Source organism: Syngnathus floridae, chromosome 10 (assembly GCF_059516105.1).
Source record: "Syngnathus floridae isolate MCC-2025c chromosome 10, RoL_Sflo_1.0, whole genome shotgun sequence".
NCBI classification, from domain to species: Eukaryota; Metazoa; Chordata; class Actinopteri; order Syngnathiformes; family Syngnathidae; genus Syngnathus; species Syngnathus floridae.
In genome coordinates, this window is record NC_142422.1 from 9,811,018 (window position 1) to 9,831,027 (window position 20,010).

The window sequence follows — 20,010 nt, forward strand, 5'->3', positions numbered from 1 at the left end:
GTGGATATTGTTTACTTAAGTGGGGCCACTCAACTACGTGCTATTGTACTGAATTTGTGGAATTCCTCAGAAATTCAGTAGCTGTCTCGATCATAAATGGCAGCAAAAGCAATGACTTTCACCACAATAGTGAAGGTGTTGATTAGTGAGCAGTACAAAGAGCCTGACTGTACATGCACACCAATATTAAATTTCAGTGTGTTGAAGGACATCCTTTAGTAGTACTTAGTTAGGCCTTGTAAAGCAACAACCAGCACCATTTGAGTAACAGTATGTGACAATTATTGAAATAGTAGGACTCACTTAAGTTTGTGTGTGTGGCAGCCGTGGCTCAGATGGTAGAGGGGTAGTTCAGTAATTTGATGGTCAGGGTTTCAAATCACCTTCTGTACGAGTCATGTGTTGTTGTGTCCTTGGGCAAGACAATTCACACAACTTGCCTCCAGTGCCACTTCCACTGATGTATGCCTGGATGCAAATGTTTGGTGGTGGTTGGAGGGTCTGTAGGCGCACACTATCAGCCACACCTCCATCAGCCTGCTCCAAGGCAGCTGTGGCTACTTATGTAGTTTACTACCACCAGAGTGTGAATGTGTGAGCGCATGAATAATCTTTGAGTGTTTTTGAGTGTTAGAAAAGTCAAAGCCACAGTGGTGACCAAAATACCTTGAAATAATGAGACTGGAATTGGGTCAAATTCATATTGCCAAGCCAAAAATCGTGGAAAAAAAAATATTTGGACAGATGAGGTATAACTGGAGCTTTTGGCAAGTCACTTTAGCTCTGAACATATAGAAAAGGCACTGCTCCTATGCTTTAAAATCCGCAGTTCTGTCCCGGGCTTGCTTTTCTGTATTTGGCACAAGGTATTGTGAATCTCTCAGTACAATAAAGGCATTCTGAAGCAGAATCACAAAGTTTGGTCTAAGTCACAAGCCATTGTTCCTCCAAGAGAATAGCTACCGTATTTTCTGCACTATAAGGCGCACCTAAAAACCTCAAATTTTCTCAAAAGCCGACAGTGCACTTTATAATCCGGTGCGCCTTATATATGGACAAAGTTGTAAAATGGGCCATTCATTGAAGGTGCGCTTTATAATCCAGTGCGCCTTATAGTGCGGAAAATACGGTACCCAAAACACAAGGGTAAAATCAAAATAAACAGAATGGCGAAGAACACAATTTATAATTGTCTTTCTATGAGCACTTATCTGAATTGTATTTAACATCTGTGGAAGGGACCGAAGCAAGCACTGTGGAGACAATTGGAGTAGTTTGCCCACAAGGGATTGGCAAAGATATCAGAAGCGTTTGTGCATTAAAAAACAAATGGTGCCATCATTTTTGTTCTGGCCAAAGTTTGTGCTGAATCATCCAATGCAAAATTATTCTGTTGGATCACAAACAGTGCAATTCTAGATTTGCGTACATTTTCAGCAATTCCAGCAGTTTTTTTGTGTATATTATTACTTTTGACAGTTAAAATAATACTTTCTTTAAAGGAAGGATGCCAAAAATGTTGTCTGTGCGTTCATGTGAAAATGTGTTTGTAATGGACTTTTGACTTGGGGGACCCTGGAAGTGGTGGGTCATAAAAGTTGACATAAACGCAGACTAAGTACAAGTCAGGCACCCTCACTCACCCTCCTGCTGCACACCGCAATGACGGAAGGCAATTTAAGTGAAATCTTGATGGCAACCTAGAGTGCAAGGATCTCAGCACTGCAGAGCTCCAAACTTGTTAATGTCTTTACCCGATATTAAGGACAGGGGTAAGAAAAATATGAGGATAAAGTGCAGGGTTGTTTGTGAAAAAAAAGACAGAAAGGAAACAGTGCAGCAAGAGAGGAAGAGAATTTGTGGTTGAAGGAAGGAAAATACATCCTACACGAGGTCATACATCTCATATGGCATGAGAGGTTGGACAAAGGTGCTCTAGGGGAACCCCCTCCGTGACTAAGTTAAAGGCAGAAAAAGGAAGAGCCCCATTTGACTAAGTTCATCCACTTCCCCTTCCTGCACCTTTGTTTCACCTTTTCAGTTGCTTCACAATTTAAAAAAAAAGTATTTTTAAAGTGGATGCAGTTAACCAAGGAGGTGAGACTGCTAACGAAGTTATTGGTTCCTTTAATGAAACGATGAGTCTGCGAAACAAAATGTGTGTTTTTCAGCATGGCCCTAATTGTGTTTAAATTTTAAAGACACTTTGAAAGAGCACAGAAACATTTTAACTTGACAAGACCCTTCAGATGCAGTGGCTCAGGTGGTCCATGAAGCATAAAAACAAAACTGGAATATTCAAATTACATTCCTGCTCTCTAGAACATACTCCATAATGATATCAGAATGATGATTTTCTATTGCTATTTGACACTTTTCTAACTAAATGATAATTGCAATTTTGAGGGGTTTACAATACATACTCTTCATATTTATTTGTATAGCGCTTTCACAGCACTTATCTTTAATTATCAAGATTAAATATTTTGTTAGTTAATATATAAACTTCAGCCTTACAAATCATGAACTCCTTAAAAGATCTGGTGTATGATATGCAAGTAAAGCAAAACACACGCAATATGGAATCTGGGGTTTGATTATAATTGTATAATTAAACAAACAATAAAGACTTTCTTTTGCTTTTATGTCAACATTAAATCTCAGATGTTGCTAAAAAGGAGTGCCTAATCAAGAAAATGTATGGTCAATATTGATTTATATTTCTGCCTCACACACTATTTGGAAAAATTAATGAACTGCATTGTTGGCAGGAGTCACTGCCACACAGAGGTAAATGTATTAGGTGAAAAATGTGAACAGATTCAAATGTCACAAGATGTGGCATTAGACATAGTGAGACCAATGAACATGCCGTGGTTGTGATTCATTCATCGTGGCAAGCACCAGTGAACCGGCTATGGAAACTTCAGCAAATGTAAATATGCTTTGGTTAAAAATATAGTGGCATAATGCACAACACATGTGGCTTGATGGCAAGTCTAGCTGTATTTTGATGGAGGGAACTGAATGAAGAAGCATTATGAGGGGAGAGGGGAAGGAACACATTTAACAGAGATATGAAGAGCGTGAGAGTGTATACTTGCTGTAGATGTGGTAAACATGGACTGCTTACTGCGACTCACCCTGGGCCTTCTCCACGAACACCACCTTTGAGTCAGGGAGGAAATTGAGACCACTGAGGACCATCATTTTGCCTCCAGTTGCAGGGTAGCTGTCCATACTCTGCTTCTCCACCAAGGGAAGCTCCTGTGCTGAGCGTTGGGCTATTGGTGGGAAACACGCACATACAGTATTAAAATGTGGAAAACTCAGATCAAAGCAGAAAAAATAGTCCAATGTTTGGGGTTCTATTTTTGGGTCTAAAGAAAATCTGGGATGAGGCTACACCAAGTTTGGGGATGTTTTGGCTTGGGAGATCACAGCAATAATCCTAAATTTTGTTTCCATTCTCATTGTCTAAATTTAAATGTCCCCAGTATGTGTGTGTATGTTCTTAATCATTAAATACAAATTGAGATCAATAACACATGTCTGGCATCATGCACAATAGTATAATAGTATATCTTTTACCTTGGGAAATTGTTTTGATGATTGAAAACAAGTTATTGGGAGCAGATGCTTTCGAAAATGGACACTTATTTCATTGAAACCATTCAATGCCACTTTTCAAAATGAGTGCAAAGCCAAGAAGAGCAAGGCCTGTCATTGCGTGTCTGAGAGAGACTTATTAAAGTAATACTTACAACACTCAATGGGGTTGGAGGAAGCTTGTAAGGACACGGTCCTGCCATTGGGCTGGTTGATATGTACTCTGAACACCAACCTCACTCGGGTGTTTTTCCGTCCAATGTCCGTTTCCCCTTTGCGAAGTTCAATATCTGAGTTGCGCAGCTTTAGGATGCCAGCACAATCAATTCTAGGGCGAATAAAAAACACATGATGGTCAGCACCATTTAAAAGACCAAAAACTAGAGTTATTAGTTAAAATTAGAGTTATCATGCTTATTGCAACTAAAAAAACAATGTATATTTTTATACTAGAAAAATACAAAAAAGCTGAGATTTTATACCTATACACGATTTAAAAGTACTTTCCTTAAAAGTAACAGTTGGTCTAATTGAGTCACCATGAAGTCAATTAGAGAAAGAAACCTGTCACGTCTCACACTGAATGTATTTTTTCTTATATCCTTTACTTAAGTAGGACTTACACCTACTACTCAGTCACATCAATAACATGGAAAATTGTTACTTTATGCAATATACTGTAAATACAGTATATAGAGCTAATTGTTCCTTCAAAAGTGCTGGCTATTTCCTTCTGCAAAGATGACGTCTACTCATGTCACAATAATAGAAAACCATCGCCTTCTTAGTAACATATCCCAATTCATGTTGTATGGCTCACATGTCTACAAAAATACTTGCCCGCAGTTTTTTGTGTCAACATAAAAGTGTGTCAACAATGTGTGTACTTATTTCATACAATATAGTACCTCCCAGGATAAAAGTAAATACTATAGGTATATGAACATTCATCAACTTAGGCGCTGCATATGTACACTGTCTCTCATCAAGAATTCTGCTTTTGGAGCTAAAGCAAAATTTAAGAAGGTACAGAGAGAGAGAGAATTGTGACCTGTTTATCTCAAAGTAGAGCAGGTCAAAATGTGGAAAATGAAATATTAATCATGGACCAGTGAAGCTCGAAGGTAACTCACATAGCCCTCATGTTGTTTTCTGGAAGCAAAGGGATCTCCAGAATTTTTGTGTTAGATTGCAGGACTTCGTGACTGGCAGTGGAAACAGTTTTGCCAGTGATGCGATGGACCTGGTAGAAGGCATGTGGTCGCAGGAGGCGATCGTCTGCCGTCCCGATAAACAGCTGGAGGGTGAGCGGTTCGCTTTCCATGTAGCCATAGAGCTGGCGGGACAACAAACGAGTCAGGTAAGAGCCAACAGCGGGTTTTAAAATCTTGTGTATCACATACATATGAATACGAGAGAGAGAGAGAGAGAGAGAGAGAGAGAGAGAGAGAGAGAGAGAGAGAGAGAGAGAGAGAGAGAGAGATTTTGAGAGAGAGAGAGAGAGATTTTAAGAAAGATTTTGAGAGAGAGAGGGAGAGGGAGAGGAGGGTAAGGGGGAGAGGGAGAGATGGATGGATGGATGGATGGATGGATGGATGGATGGATGGATGGATGGATGGATGGATGGATGGATGGATGGATGGATAGATAGATAGATAGATAGATAGATAGATAGATAGATAGATAGATAGATAGATAGATAGATAGATAGATAGATAGATAGATAGATAGATAGATAGATAGATAGATAGATAGATAGATAGATAGATAGATAGATAGATAGATAGATAGATAGATAGATAGATAGATAGATAGATAGATAGATAGATAGATAGATAGATAGATAAATAGAAACACATTGTATTGACAGCGCTTATTAAGCACATCTTATTGAGCCATTTTAAAAGGACTGTTGACGTTTTGGTCAATGGCAGATGAATAACTGCTGCCAATTTAATTTCAACAGCAAGGATCATTTTCTGACTGTCTAAGGTAACCCAATCATATAATTTAGCCAAGTGGGTAATGGCACAGAAATCTGAACAGACATGCTGGGCTGCAAATTCTAGAAGACAACTGATACTTTATGAGGGATTTCTGACCAGACCAAATCTGGATTTGTGCTGGAATCCAGCTGTCTTCTGCAGACCTCCCAGGATAGGCTCAGACTTTACACTTCAGTGTTTATGCAGCGTTATAAGCAGATGTTGGGCGCTTGGGGGGGGGGAAATAAACAATATATGTTGACTTAAGAATCCAGAAAAGTCTGTTTGATCTATCAAAGAGGTGTTGGATGTATTTAGTTGGCTACTTGACTGTACGGCTTCTACTGTGAATGATCACATATTCAAAACCAAGGCTCAGTAAGCCATGGCCATCTGACAAAATCACAGTAATTGGTCAATTACCCCGGCAAACACCAGCACATCACCTCAGACCAATTTTCTTTGAGCTCAGTCCGAGTGAAAACAGCAGTACTGTCGAAAGGAATAAAAGACCCTGGCTGTTTGTCTAATGGACTGAGTCACCTAACAAAATAAATACCACATGTAACCTATGACAGGATCAGATTAATAGGGTTATAATTAGTTTTGAAAGGATATGGATAAGGAAAGCGGGCAGAGGACCAAAGAGGTACAGTATGTCACTTGACCTTTGTAGAAATTAGTGTTTCATTGGCACCCTACTGTATGTCTTTGACTGAGAACAGATTTTGAGCGCAGGTTTGAAGGTTTTTTTTCAGACTAGGAAATTTTGAACCGACATTAAGAAAAGAAGACAGGATAAACACCATGGCGTAACATTTGCATTCTGGCCTTTACTTGAGTAGCAATGACAAATGCTCACATTTTCAATTCTACCTATGAAAAATAAATATCAGTCACTCAGTTTGAGGTTGACTGGATTTGGTCAGTAATTTAGAATAATAGACTTAATTGGTACAAAATGTGACAAGGCAGCTTTCAAGGCATTTTTTTTTTAGTACACAATTATGATTTATCTACAGTATGTTAAAAACGAGTGGTTGAAAAATTATTCAACAGGTTGAAGAGTACTTTTAAATAAAACCAATTTTACTGTATTTTTCTCCCCTCACTGCACTGAGGACCTCAAGCAGCTGCCTCAACCTGTGAGCAAGTCACACATGAAAGTCATCAGTGAGTTAGGCCGAGGTCAGGAGCTTCTTGAAGTCTTGCCATCCCAAGGGACCACTTCATTTAGGAGGTGATCTCACCACCAGACCCCTTTTTCTTGTTATACTTTACTTACTGTGCCACCAGTAGTAATTATCCATAGCCGCACATGCTACTAGTTACTTCTATTGACTCTTTAGAGCACAATGGCTGATGGTAAAATCTGACAGATGACAGCATAGTCTTTAATATAAGCCAGACATTCATGGCACAAAGCTGTTTTTTCAATTTATTTTGGTGACCTCCAATCATTACCTCAACTGCCACGTCGAAAGGCAGTAGAGGGGGACGGGGTATTAGGTTGGAGGGTGGTTATCCCTTCACTCAGATTGTGGTGGCACAAAAAGATGGTGGCATCCCCACTTGAATCCTTGTGACATCATGGAGTGGAGGAAATGATTCGTGAGGTCAGGGAAGTCCTTCTTGTGACATTTTTTTTCACCAGCCCCCTCAATTGGATTTCTAACTATTTCTTTAACATATGTGCACCTATGACCTTCTCCCCGTGGCACCAAGCTGCCCCTTCTTGCTACATCTCAATGATGCTCATTCAAATTCTGGAGAAGAGCGCACAACTTCTCCATGTTTCAGAATTACCAAAGGGGGGAGTCCAAGATGGTGCTTCAAACTTTGATTGTGGTTTATCACTGTGGCTTCCTTCAAAATGTGGTTGGACCAGATGAGTGGTCCAGTTTTGTTTTGTTTATTTTACTGCTTATTATTCATATTTATTTTTTAACCAGAATAGAGACGTGATTTGCAGAATTCAAACCTCTGCCTCTGTGTCAGCTAGTACAACCCCCACTGCAAGCAAATGTGGCAAAGAAATCTGTCAACTAGAAACATTGGGGATATGGCAGTTGATGCATTAATTGTGTAATTGGATGCAGATGTATTGTCTGGGTCAGTTTTGATGACGTGGAGAAGTGTCGAGCTGAAAATGAAGAGGAAGGTGCACCTCGAGTAATTTCTCATCATTCATCGGCTTGTGAGCCACTACTGTGTCTTTAGACTTTTTGAAAATACTTCATAAAAGATCCATAAATCATCTCTTTCAGTTGTTCAATATTTGTGTAGCTTTAAAATGACTTTCTAGAGGATTGGACATTTCCCTCCTGATTGAGTGTCAATACACTGTGCAGGCCTGCAGAGGCGGACTTATTTTCCTGATTTCATCACCGCCTGGAGAACAGTCATGACTTGAAGACGTACACGTGGCGCAAAGATTTGGAAAAGAGAAAAGAAGATCAGTAGCAGCAGTGAAATACCCCTCCTTTGGCAGGGAAAGGGGAGGAGAAACGAGAAAGGATTTAGTCTTTTCGGCAACACATCTATCTGCCTTTCTGCCGTAAGCTGACAGTCATGCAACAAGCGTTAGCTGGATCCAATTTAATCCACGCTCATCACGGCTCTACATTCTTTCAAAAATGATTCCACCATCTACTAATTTTGTATTGAATAACAACGGAATTCACAATGCACATGCAGTCATTGTTCATGAAGCCATGCAGAAAATGTGTTGTGATATTGTAACAACAGTTACAGTATTTGCAAAAAATGTTCCTGTTAGATCAAATTTGCCTCAGGGCTAAAGGAAGACTCCAATACGATTAGAAATTTACAAGAATTGAGTTGATGATGTTAACAACTACACTACCAGTAAACCTTGTGTTCATTCCTTTTTCAACCGAACCTGCAAATTCATTGAGGCAATAAGGCTGGGTGGTTCATCAAGTTTTACTTAAAGAGACGGTCAGTTGAGCTTTTATTTCCAGTGACAGTTTACATCCTTATTTGCCAAGAGTATATTCTAGGTTTGTACCTTGCAACTGGCTGGAGACCAGTTCAGGGTGTTGTCTACCTTTCACCTGATGTCAGCTGAGATAGCATCCCCCGTGACACTGGATAGGATATGTGGTGTTGAAAAAGGATGGATGGATACATTCCAGGGTCACAGGTGAGCAAGAGCATTTGGGTGAAAATCCCAACAAGAGTATCGCTAGCAGTTTTTTGTTTCTTCTGTGACCCTTTATTTACAGACAAATTAAAATAAAATGTCATGTATTGGCATGTGATTCAACTCTTACTTTTTTTTCTGGGCAATGTCAGCCAGCCCAAACTGATAAATAATATTTCAATGAAGAACTTAAAAACAACCTGTATCAAAGTTCACAACAACCTGTTTTCCAAATAGAACCAACATTTGTCACTGGCATAAATATGTATATGAATTAAATGGTTGTGATGACTCTAACATCACTACCTTGCTGATATCACATAAGCGGTGGCATTACAGCTAATAAGAAATTAGAGATGGTACACTGTGTACAGTACTTCGTTGGGAAATTACAAAGTAAATACCGGATCCAAAGTATGATTACATGCACAAAGGACCTAACACATGATTCCCTGAGGTCTTTCATGTAGCAGTGGTGGAAAACATAATGCAAATGTGATGTGTATTACATATACGATCAGAAGAAGGGAGATGGGTATTAAGTCACGCACATGTTAACAGGGATGATGGCCACATCCTGTTGAAATTACACCGTGTCTGTTGCTGCTTTAGCCCTAATGAGAGAGAGAGTGAGGTTGTGTGTATGTGTGACTGAGGAAGGCAGAAAGCCCTATAGGCCTGTCATTATCCTGTATGAAGCAGGCATGTGCAGGATTGTCCTGTATGTTAGGGTTAATACTCCACAGGTGTTATTGTCTTTTGTTACTAAGGGCCTGTTGAACGTCTGTGCGTTTGCTGATGGAATCGGAGCCTGAAAGCTGTTGCATCATTTCCATCAGAAGCCACATTTTAGATCAGAGTCAGTCCACAATAATCACAATGAAAACAATTCATATTGCATTACTTCCCCTCATTGTTTCCCTCTGGACAAAAATACATTATTCAATGTCAGGCAGATATAGGTACACCAGGTTGTTGGTTTTCCAAAGCACAGCTTTGAAAATCATTTTGTGGACTTTTGACATATTTGTGGTAAATGAACAGATTGGTTGGAAAACTATGAGAGGAGCCAGTAGATTACTTAGACCCTCTCAATGCCTCAATGGTCGGCTCCTGTAAATAAAGTGAAAAAGCAGCCGTCCGTGTCACAAAGAGTCCCAATCATGAGGTTATGAGTTTGAAGTTGGAGTCAGAAGCAAATCCAGAATAAATTTCAACATTTTGGAATGTAATCAAATTGAGTTGCATTGAGACTCATAAAAAGCAGCGATTCTGCAGTGAGTTCAAACGATCAAACATGGCCACCTTAGATGAAAGTGTTAAACATGCTCTCAAAAGAGATTGTAGGAAATTACACATATTTTTAATATGAACTGGACGGTGCAAAACAAATAATTGCCTCCAGCTCCGTCTTTTTTTTTAAATGCCGTGTTTCCTCTCACATGCCTCCCTGAATGTTAGATATTAGAGCAAAGCAAAATATGGCTGCTTGTTTTAGGAGGTGTCAACAACAATAAATGAGCATTTCAGCATTTCCACTTGATCATATATCGCTGTCTGGGGGGGCTGTTTAAACCCCGTACCCCTCAACGTTTTTAATCTATCTCTTTTGTTACTTTCTAACACATGTCACCTGACACTCACTGTTTGTGCCCATGAGCATGACTAAGTTTCAGTGCAGGGTGTCCTGCTTGTGTAGGTTTGGGAAAAGGTTGAAGGATGAGCAGTGCAAAAGGAGGGACATTCTCAACTCCCTCTGAGAGGGGGGCACTGAAGCGTGGCAAGGGGAGGGGCAGTCCGAAGGGCGCAGTGATTGTGACTCTTTACCACAAACATCCCCCCCTGCCTCTACGACTACCACCAAGCTCAGCCAACCTCAGGGGCACCAAAGCCCTAATCAGCAGGATACAGAGCATCTCCAGAGGCTGCCCAACCAAGCCCCAGCTGCGCTGATTCCCTCTTCCCCTTCTCATTCTTTCTACTCTGTCTTTCGCACACACACTTCCTTGGCTGCTTCCTACACCCGTGTCCCTGTGTCATTATTGACTTATTCTCCTTGACTGCACCTCACCCATCCACCGCCTGCCACTCATTACTACTGGGCGCTGGGGAATATGACATGTCCTATTCTTCATGAGTACAACAACACAATTGAAGACATATTAAATAAAAAATGGAAGAATGAAGAAGAGGGACCTCATTTTTGTAATCAGGCTCTCGTGTGCTCGGAATGATAAACGAGCATATCTTCATTTTGTTGCCGGTGCAAGTCTAGTCTAGCGTGATTGGGGCCTCTTTGGACGTTAAGGTGCACAGACCTGATGTATGCTGAATAGGATTACGAAATTGACACTGAGGACATCAGGATGCACTGATATATCGAGGTCAACAAAGTCCTGGGTTACTATCAAAATCTTAGACTAAACAGATGAAGGGGTTAGACCAGCAACACTGAAATGCTCTAGTAATAAGAAAGAAACAAAACGATAATCCCCTGGATTAATGTTTTTTGGTCCTCTTTTTTCTTAATAAATATATTAAAGATGACTATTCTAAAGTTTTAAATCCCCAATTTAGTCAAAGTGGTCTTCTTTGAATAGTTGCTCTGCGAAATCATCACCTTGTGTAAACCAAAATGAGCTCTGCTGTTGGCTCCTCTATAAATCCTCTATAAGTGTTTGCCAAGCAATTGTGTTGGTCCTGATCATTGCTAATTGAGTCAGTAGGAGCCGCCTGATGCTAAGAATAAAATTTTCTGCAATAGAATCTAATTCAAATTGATATCTAAACACAATACAATACTGTAGATCAGAAATTGTCAACCGGTGGTTCGCCGCTTTCTAGTGGTCCGTGACGGTATTGTAGGTGGTCCTCGAAAGTAATAACGCAAAATAAAATGCAAAATAAAATTGATTTATTGTTTAGACTTGATTTATTTTCCAACTAATTTTGTGAACAATCAACCGACCTTTTCTGTGTCTTCCTGGGGGTGTTTTCACCAAGTGTAGCAAGTTTTAACAGGTTTCCCCCTCCCCAAGCAAAGTTACAGGGGGGTACTAATTCTAACAGAAACCCTATTAGAGTAAATTAACCCGTGATAATAAGAACCCACCCCCTCCCATTTTAAAACCGTGAACCCTAGACATCAACTGACTCGTGTGTCTGCTTGTGGGTGCTTTCTTCAAGTGTAGAAAATTTGAATAGGTTCCCCCCTCCCCAAGCAAAGTTACAGGGGGTACTAATTCTAACAGCAGCCCTATACACCAAGTCAACCCGGGAGAATAAGTACACCCTCCCATTTTCAGATTCCAAGCCATCAACCTTTTCTAGCCAACGGTGATTCCTGACTGCATAATGATTTTTTCACGTGGCTCAGTCGTAGTCTCCAAACTTGTAGGTGCTGGCTTAAATCCTCAAGCCCGGTGATCATGTCAAAGTGACCTTGAGCGAGGCATTTTATATTGTTATTTTGCTCCCAGTAGGGCCTGGCATTCATGGCAGCATCAATTTATTTTTTCAGTCTTCTTGGGTTTTCACCAAGTGTAGCATATTTGAACAGGCTCCCCCCTCCCCAAGCAAAGTTACAAGGGGTGTGGCTTGGCTATAGAGTGATAGACTTCTATCTTGAAGGTGGTTGGTTCAATCCTCAAGTCAATGGTGACTTGATTTATTTTCCAGCTAATTTTGTGAAACATCCACGTTATGTAAAATGTGTCTGAGATTCCCAAAATAGACATATAAATGCAAATAAATAGCCTGTATAGGTTTATCCTCCTTTGGTGCAAAATGCAATAATATTCCGCCAAAGCAGTGGTCCCCTTCTTGGTTATAATGGTGGTCCCTTGGACAAAACCAGTTGAAAACCCCTGCTGACATGTTTTTATCTGTTCTTGTCGGGGTTTTTTTCAACCCAGGAAAATTTTCACAAATGTTTTCCATATAGAGGGTTATGCCCTCCAAATATTTAAAACTACAGAAAATATTGATAAAAATCCACAAACAGTTGAATCTGTGGGTACCAAATCACAAGTATGCGAGGGTCTCCTGTAAATAGACGCTTCAAATATTTAAAAAAAAAACATTTGCCATACTCATTGGACACTCAATTGGTCAGTAGGTATCAAATTAGACTGATTCCAAGAACTACAGAAAATATTCTGCCTTGCATCGTCCTGAGCCTTGATGGTTTGTGGCCCTATGGTCAATTAATAAGTGGTCAGTTTTTCTCTGCTAATGCAGCCATTTTGCAGCATTACATTTAGAGTACAACTAGTTCAACGATTAGAATGCAGTGTAGTCAACATACCTGGACAACTGGGTGTCCTCCAGAAAGAGCCTTAACTGCCCCACGACTGCCTTCAGTCTCATAGTGGGCCCTGTGGTGGGACTTTGGCTGTAACTCGATCTGTAAACTGTATGGACCGGAGCAGGATGGAAGCTGCCAGTCAAGAGCTGGCAGGGATGGGCTGCAAAAACATTGCACATTATGGATTAATATTGACGTCATTTCTGAAACACTCATGATGAAAAATTATTCAAGAAAATCCAACATCGGAACAACGCTGATCTGTTTAACGTTTCCAGCCTAATTTGAACACATGTATGTGACACATGGCTGCAGGACTTTGACTTTTCATTACCCTCTATTAAAATTCAATGAAACTCAAGGTTGATTTTTATCTACAGTCCCAATTCTGTCAAAGAAGTCTAAATCAAAATTCTCTGACCTTGCTTTAAATTGGCCATCATTTTGGACACTTTGTGGAATTCAAACTGTCTTAATTCTTCTTCATTTCATCATAGTCTGTAATGCATTTATATGTGATCCCATGGGCCTGGGTAATGATGTGTGTCTCCTTTTTTTCATGAAAAAGAAAAAAGGGAGTCCAATCTGCTTTGGCTACAGGTTCAGTGTGTTAATACCAGATTGTCACAAGTGAGAACAAGCACCGTGAGCTTGCAAAGTGGGATGGACGGCATTTCTGGGCTACAAAAACAAATCTCACACTGTCAGTCAGTAGCATTGATAGAGTGTTGATTGATTTAAATTTGAAGACAAGAAAAAGAATGGGACCAACATCATACCCTGCATTGGACCATAATATGTTACTCTTGAAGCGACAACTGACCCCCGTGAACATAAGTCATTGTTCTCTTCTTGGAGAATAAAGCGCTTCTCATGTGATCACCACAGCGATATCTTAACCAAAACAAACATGTACAAGACAATGGCAAATGCGGAATCCCTGACCTGAAGGGTGGCTCAGATGAAACCAATCTCTGGCATATATGCAGAACTTGCACGCTGTTTGTTGACTCAAAACGAACTGATTTCCCACCACAAGACTTTATCTGTCCGGTTGAAGCATGACATCACCGTGGCTACAAAACGAGATGGTCTGATGGCGCGACAGACCACAGCCGAAAAACGGCTGATTAACCCACAGACTGTTTCCACTTCAGCCAGGCCTGTCACTGTTACTTCCTGTTGCTCACTATCTTAATCAAACACTTTATTTCCGGCAGGAAGGTGCGCTATTGACATGGAAAACGATGTCTTGAGGGACACAATTTGAATTTCTAAAACATGCATAATGCTGAATGCATGTAATGTACAGCAATTTGGGAATTGAATTGCATTTTTTGTTCATATTCGATCCGGTAAACATTAGGGGTGTTGTGATCCAATATTGATGCCAAAAAACTGTATTGGATTATAGTGGTCTATATCTAAAAATCTCCGATATTAGCACTCATATATAATCCACTCCACATGTTGACTATTGTTTGGATATAGACAGTATCACTTGATGAAGTTTCTTTAAAAATTCCACATTTAAAAAAAATAAAATAAAAGCATGGACAGATATAGATATCGGACAGTAATCTAGGCTGCAATATCGGTACCGTATCAAAAGTGAAAACCTTTTATCGAGACACCCCTAGTAAATATTGTATCTCAAAACAGATTTAAGTGGTGGATGTGCTCGTCTGTTTTTAAAATGTGTAACAAAAGAACGCAGATACACAATTTTGAGTGATTCTAGAATACTACACATATATCCTAGAATAGATTTTTTTAAAGCCAAATCCATTTGAATCATTTTATATTTCGGATTATTTGAGTTTGTCTGATTTTGATTTCTGATGATAAGAATCATAAGGTACCTTACCTGAGGTAATGCTTGGGTTTAGACCAAGAATAAGGATGTTGGGGCACTTCCAGGAACCCTCCGCAGTAGTTCTCCTTCTTTAAAACCATGCGAGAAGGATAGTCTTCGGGACTAATCTCTCCCTCATGAGTGAGCTCCTCTCCACTAGGCTCCACCTTGAGGCTCATGGAAGGTGAATGGTCAACCATCTTACGTGTCTTGACCGGGATCCCTTCTCCCATATCTACCAGGCCATCGGTAGTCAGAGCATTGATAGCAGCCACAATTGCAGAGTTGGTGTACTGGTTGGCATTGGCAAGCCAGTTTTCATCTGTGACGCTGATTCTTGGAGAGCCATGTGGAGAAGGGGTAGCAGATTGGTGGGGTGAACAGGATGTTTGCTGGTAGGTGGTGTTGTTGAAACTGTACTTTCTCTTCCCCACTCCAGTAATGCTGATATTGTTACATCCACCACCTCCACTGAGGGACGGAGAGTTGGGCCTGGAATCACGTGGCTGAGCTGGCCAGCCTTCTTCAGCCATTGCTCCAATCTGAGGGGATGTGGAGGGCGAATTATGAGGGGAGGCTGCAGGGCCGCTGGCATGCGGGCAGGACAAAAGTGAAGATGACCCTCTGGGAGAGACGCAGGGAGACTGCCAGGGAGAATTCTGTAGGGAGTTGTCATAGTTGTAAAAACCGGATTCGAAGGAGGATGCTTCAGAGTTACAGCTGCGTGAAGAAATGCTGCTCGCAGGACTGAGGCAGCTGGGATCACGGTAGCCATCTGCATTGGGCAGTGTTAGTGTCACAATGGAGTTGACACCCCTTTTGATGATGTGCTCATCACAATGTTTTTCTTCGACTTGATCCTCAGGACACTGGCTGTATGCAGTGATTTCAATTCGAGGGCTTTCCAGGGCTGGAGCCCCATTTGGTCTCATGCCATGGGGTAGGTAATAACCTGCTGCTACATGGTTGTCATTTTGGTAGTTATAGCCGGTCTGATGGCAAGACGTAACAGAGATAACTGGGCTGGACTGTAAGGTGTGGTATTGGGTGGCCAGACATGGGTTGCCCATCCCAAGTGGAAGGGAAAGGGTGACATTTGGTGTGTAGCTGAATGCATCTGAAAATAAACAAGCACATTTTCAACATAAAACTATATGTACCCAACAGATTAAGGTACCCAGTCATTCTCCTGTAGCAATAATTAACTGTGATTACATGTGCAAACAATACCCCTATACAAATCTTACCAGCGGCAGACTGACTCCGTTCTTTATTCTAAGAACATCTGGAGAAGCTTAGCAATCATTTCAAAGCAGTTACTGTATATGTGGTTCATCCGTAGTCCCAAGTTGCACTGCCAGCCTGTTTGCTGGATAAGTTCATTTAAGACTCTGTTTGGCACTCCTTGCTGTCGAATGTACACTACAGGAATCCATCCAGCAGCAGACTGATGGATGCTTTATTTGATTGATTGCATCACTCACTGAGTGAATTAGGCCGTCCCCTGTGGAAATCTGACAGCACTCTCGCTTCGCTCTGAGCTCGTGATTAAGTCAAAGAGAGCCTGAGCAGTATAACACGCTCGTACTCTGAGGTGCAAGCACGAGAGAGCATGCAAGATAAACAACAACACACCTCGTAGGTTTGCCTTCGCTCCAAACCATCTGCTGATGTATCAACAGTTATAAATCTACCTTCTACCTTCTGTCTACCTTTTATTAACATTGTCAATGCTCAAAGAGTAAACACTGTTCAGTCAGTGTGCCAATCAAGGGCATTCCCCTTTGTCATATTTGTTCACCGCAATGATGTGCTTTATATGAAATCTGTCGTACGCCACATCCTATACGGGTTGGTCTAAAAAAAGACGGAGCTCTGTGTTAGAGTTGATAATGTGCTGTGCATTGCACAAGGTCACTATGCCATGAGTGTAATGGGATGTGTAAGTGTGTGTATTGTTGATAATTTCAGTTTATTAGAAAATGTGCACTCTTTCTTTTTTTAAGCAGTGATAAAGATGACTTATAAAAGTGCAAATGCTGTATACTATGTTGCATGTTGACTTATTGTCATTTTACAGATAAAGTGCAAAAACTACTTTTTGTTACATTTCATGAAGAAAGAAATCTACTTTCCTTACTCATCTGTCAGTGCTAAAACATATAATTAAAATCAAATTCTTGCTCTTGTTGAAAACTCATCTCTACTTCCCTAAAAGTGTATCCCAACTAAATCTGCTCTGATGCTTTTCTACTGTTTTATGCTTTTCTCGAGCCCAGCAGATGACATACAGAGTCTGCCCTCTCCACCCAGTGTGACACACCTCCTTACTTCAAGCCTGACTTACTTTGTTGAGAATTGCAGATGTTTTTTTTTTTTTAATCTTATTTTTTTTGTCTTCTCTTTTTGTACACTGCATTTGTCACACCGTACTTCACCTAACGGGGGTTTTTGTTCTTCCTGTCTTATTTGATTATGCATCATTTTAAGGTATCATCTTCCAGACTGACAAAAATAATTCAGCATTTGTCCCACTATGTGTCTATGATACATTAAAGTTTCATTAAAAAAAAAAAAATCACACAAATCTAACCTTATTTATATCTATCGTCCCTTCACAAGTGTTACAAATTATGCCATTGGTTTTAAAGCACACTAAGCACATGCCTAAAGAATGAATATATTTATCCACAGGGATTGTGGTCTACAGTGGGGTAAGACTGACGGGACCTCAGGGACAGATAGGTGGTTGCCCGCAGAAGCCATCTGTATCTTCTGGGGTCAGAGTCCTGAGCCAACATGCATTACACAAGCTGGGTGCAGTCTATGGCAATACCCCAATAGGATGTGTGTTTTTAGCTCTGTGTGTCCAACTTGCAAAGTTGTGTGATGATAAAGCAGGCTTCGCTATACTGCAGAGCCTGTGAGTGGTTAAGAATGACTCCCTGCCAAGCAAGCTACTCGGCATCCCGAAACGGACACATCACAATTCTATGCCTCTCTTGCTCACACACACGCACACACACATCTGTTACCAATTATAAGACTCTAGGCCAAAATGAATAATAATAAAACCCGCACCCGTTCATCTGAAATATCAAAGACAAAATGAAATCCCAAATCCACAAAGCCAGTGACATCAGCACTGGAAATCACGCAAGACAGACTATCAACAACTTTTGGTCAACCCAATGAAATTTTGCAACATTAATCATGAATAAATGAGACAATTTTACTTGCATTTTAAAGCCAGGCTGAAACATCATACAAGTTTGTGGACACTTAATGAGCTCTGACCTCAGGCCGTGCAAATAATCAACAAACATTCTCCTCTGTATTTTTATTAGGATAATCTGAGGTCAAGTGAGGATAGGTACCATGTAAACTGTTTAATAATAATAATAAAAAAATGTACAGGAAGCTGTCAAACACCTGCTGGATTCGTATAATGAAACTGATGACACCCATGCTGCTTAATGCATTGAACTAAATTCAGTGTTACACTTGCATGAAGAATGTCATGGCAAATTCATATTTAACATTAACACAATGCATTGCATACTTATGACTTAATGGTGTATTTGGTCCCACTTTGAATTCATTTGATTGTCGCTCAGACATTTGTACAAATTATTTGGCCAGAATAATAAAGAAGAATAAAGTGCAACGCCTGTTATTATCAGCTGAGGTAGTGAAAAAAGTTGTTACCTTCTTCTGCAGATTTCATCGTGGCGAGAAAGGTGATTGAGTGGAGTCCCCACTTGGTTGCTGGCTCGAGCTTCAAGGCTGAACTTGGAAGAGACGCTCTAGGTGAGTATCCCGCATGCAACAAGCCGTGCGCAACTTTCTCCAGCTGGGAGTCTGCATGAGCAACGAAGAATAAATAAAAAAAATAGTGCACGGATAAAATACCGGAGTAAAGTTAATAAACGGATTATTAACGTGGTGAGTATTGCACACCGTATGAGTGCTGGCCGAGTGAATGAGGTGAGCGCTGCTCAAGAAACTAGTGTGGCTGAGGTGTTATTCTGCCGTGTGCCCATTGAGGTCTCCAAGAGTCTCCCCAGGTCGATGACGCAAAGGGGCAGTCTCCGGTTCTTTTAAAGCTGGAAAACACCCTCCGTTCTCCGTCAGCGCGCCGCCCATTCATGACGCCAGCGACCCAGCTCCTGCAAGCTCCTGGTCGGAGCGAGGATGTTTTCCACCGTGAAGATCCCAAGGTGTTTGCGTGTGTGTGCGCGCACGCGCATACGCGCCTCCACTGGAGCGCAAACACGCACACGGTATTTTTATTCGCGCACTAAATTAGTACAGCGTGTCATCGGGTATTTCGCTACTACCCTACTGAATTGCTTTACCTCCATTCCTTTCAATATATTGCACAGAGAATGCCTGCCCAGCATACAGTTGGTATAGTACATTTATTTTCCTCACGTGGTAACGTCACGATTCGGAAATACAAAACCAAGTTACAAAAACACAAAATTATTTGATAGTAAATGGAAAGACAATAGAATGTTTTTTTTTTTTTTTTGCAAAATCATATGTAATACCACTAAAGACAAATTGTGAAGAATGCAATGTTCTCGTCTTTTCCCACAAAATAATGTTCCTGGTGTTATGTTCTGTTAATGTAAATATGTTGTACTTTTTACCACACAATTGTCTGCAATTATATAAAAAAATAATGTGATCAGTGGATATTGGTTTGGTAATGTTTTCCCCGTGGCTCAAGATGTCCATCCATCCATTTTCTATACCGCTTGTCCCCACGGGGGTCGCAGGTGTGTTGGAGCCTATCCCAGCAGTCATCGGGCAGTAAGCGGGGGAAACCCTGAACCGGTTGCCAGCCAATCACAGAGACGAACAACTATCCGCACTCACACTCACACCTAGGGGCAATTTGGAGTGCTCAATTGGCCTACCAAACATGTTTTTGAAATGACAGAGGAAAGCTGAGTACCTGGAGAAAACCCACGCGGCCACGGGGAGAACATACAAACTCCACACAGAGAGGGTCGACGGTGGAATCGAACAGGCACCCTCCTAACTGTGAGGCCGACATGCTAACCAGTGCGCAGCCGAGCTG

At 40.8% G+C, this 20,010-nt stretch overlaps 1 protein-coding gene across 3 annotated transcripts in view; it reads right to left on the reverse strand.

Moving 5' to 3' along the window:
• Positions 1 to 20,010, reverse strand: part of LOC148392304 (nuclear factor of activated T-cells, cytoplasmic 1-like) — a 63,659-nt gene that overhangs the window by 29,333 nt on the left and 14,316 nt on the right. For 2 of the 3 annotated variants that reach the window (XM_088387891.1, XM_088387893.1), the window contains exons 3-8: positions 18,630 to 18,782; positions 14,934 to 16,038; positions 13,067 to 13,226; positions 4,743 to 4,945; positions 3,765 to 3,937; positions 3,144 to 3,284 (exon numbers count right to left, since the gene is read on the reverse strand). In XM_088387891.1, coding sequence (XP_088244017.1) covers positions 3,144 to 3,284; positions 3,765 to 3,937; positions 4,743 to 4,945; positions 13,067 to 13,226; positions 14,934 to 16,038; positions 18,630 to 18,648 — 1,801 coding nt within the window. In that variant the 5' untranslated portion in view covers positions 18,649 to 18,782. Of the gene's footprint in view, positions 1 to 3,143; positions 3,285 to 3,764; positions 3,938 to 4,742; positions 4,946 to 13,066; positions 13,227 to 14,933; positions 16,039 to 18,629; positions 18,783 to 18,881; positions 19,142 to 20,010 lie in introns of those variants that run through there. The other variant, XM_088387892.1, reaches the window with a different exon arrangement.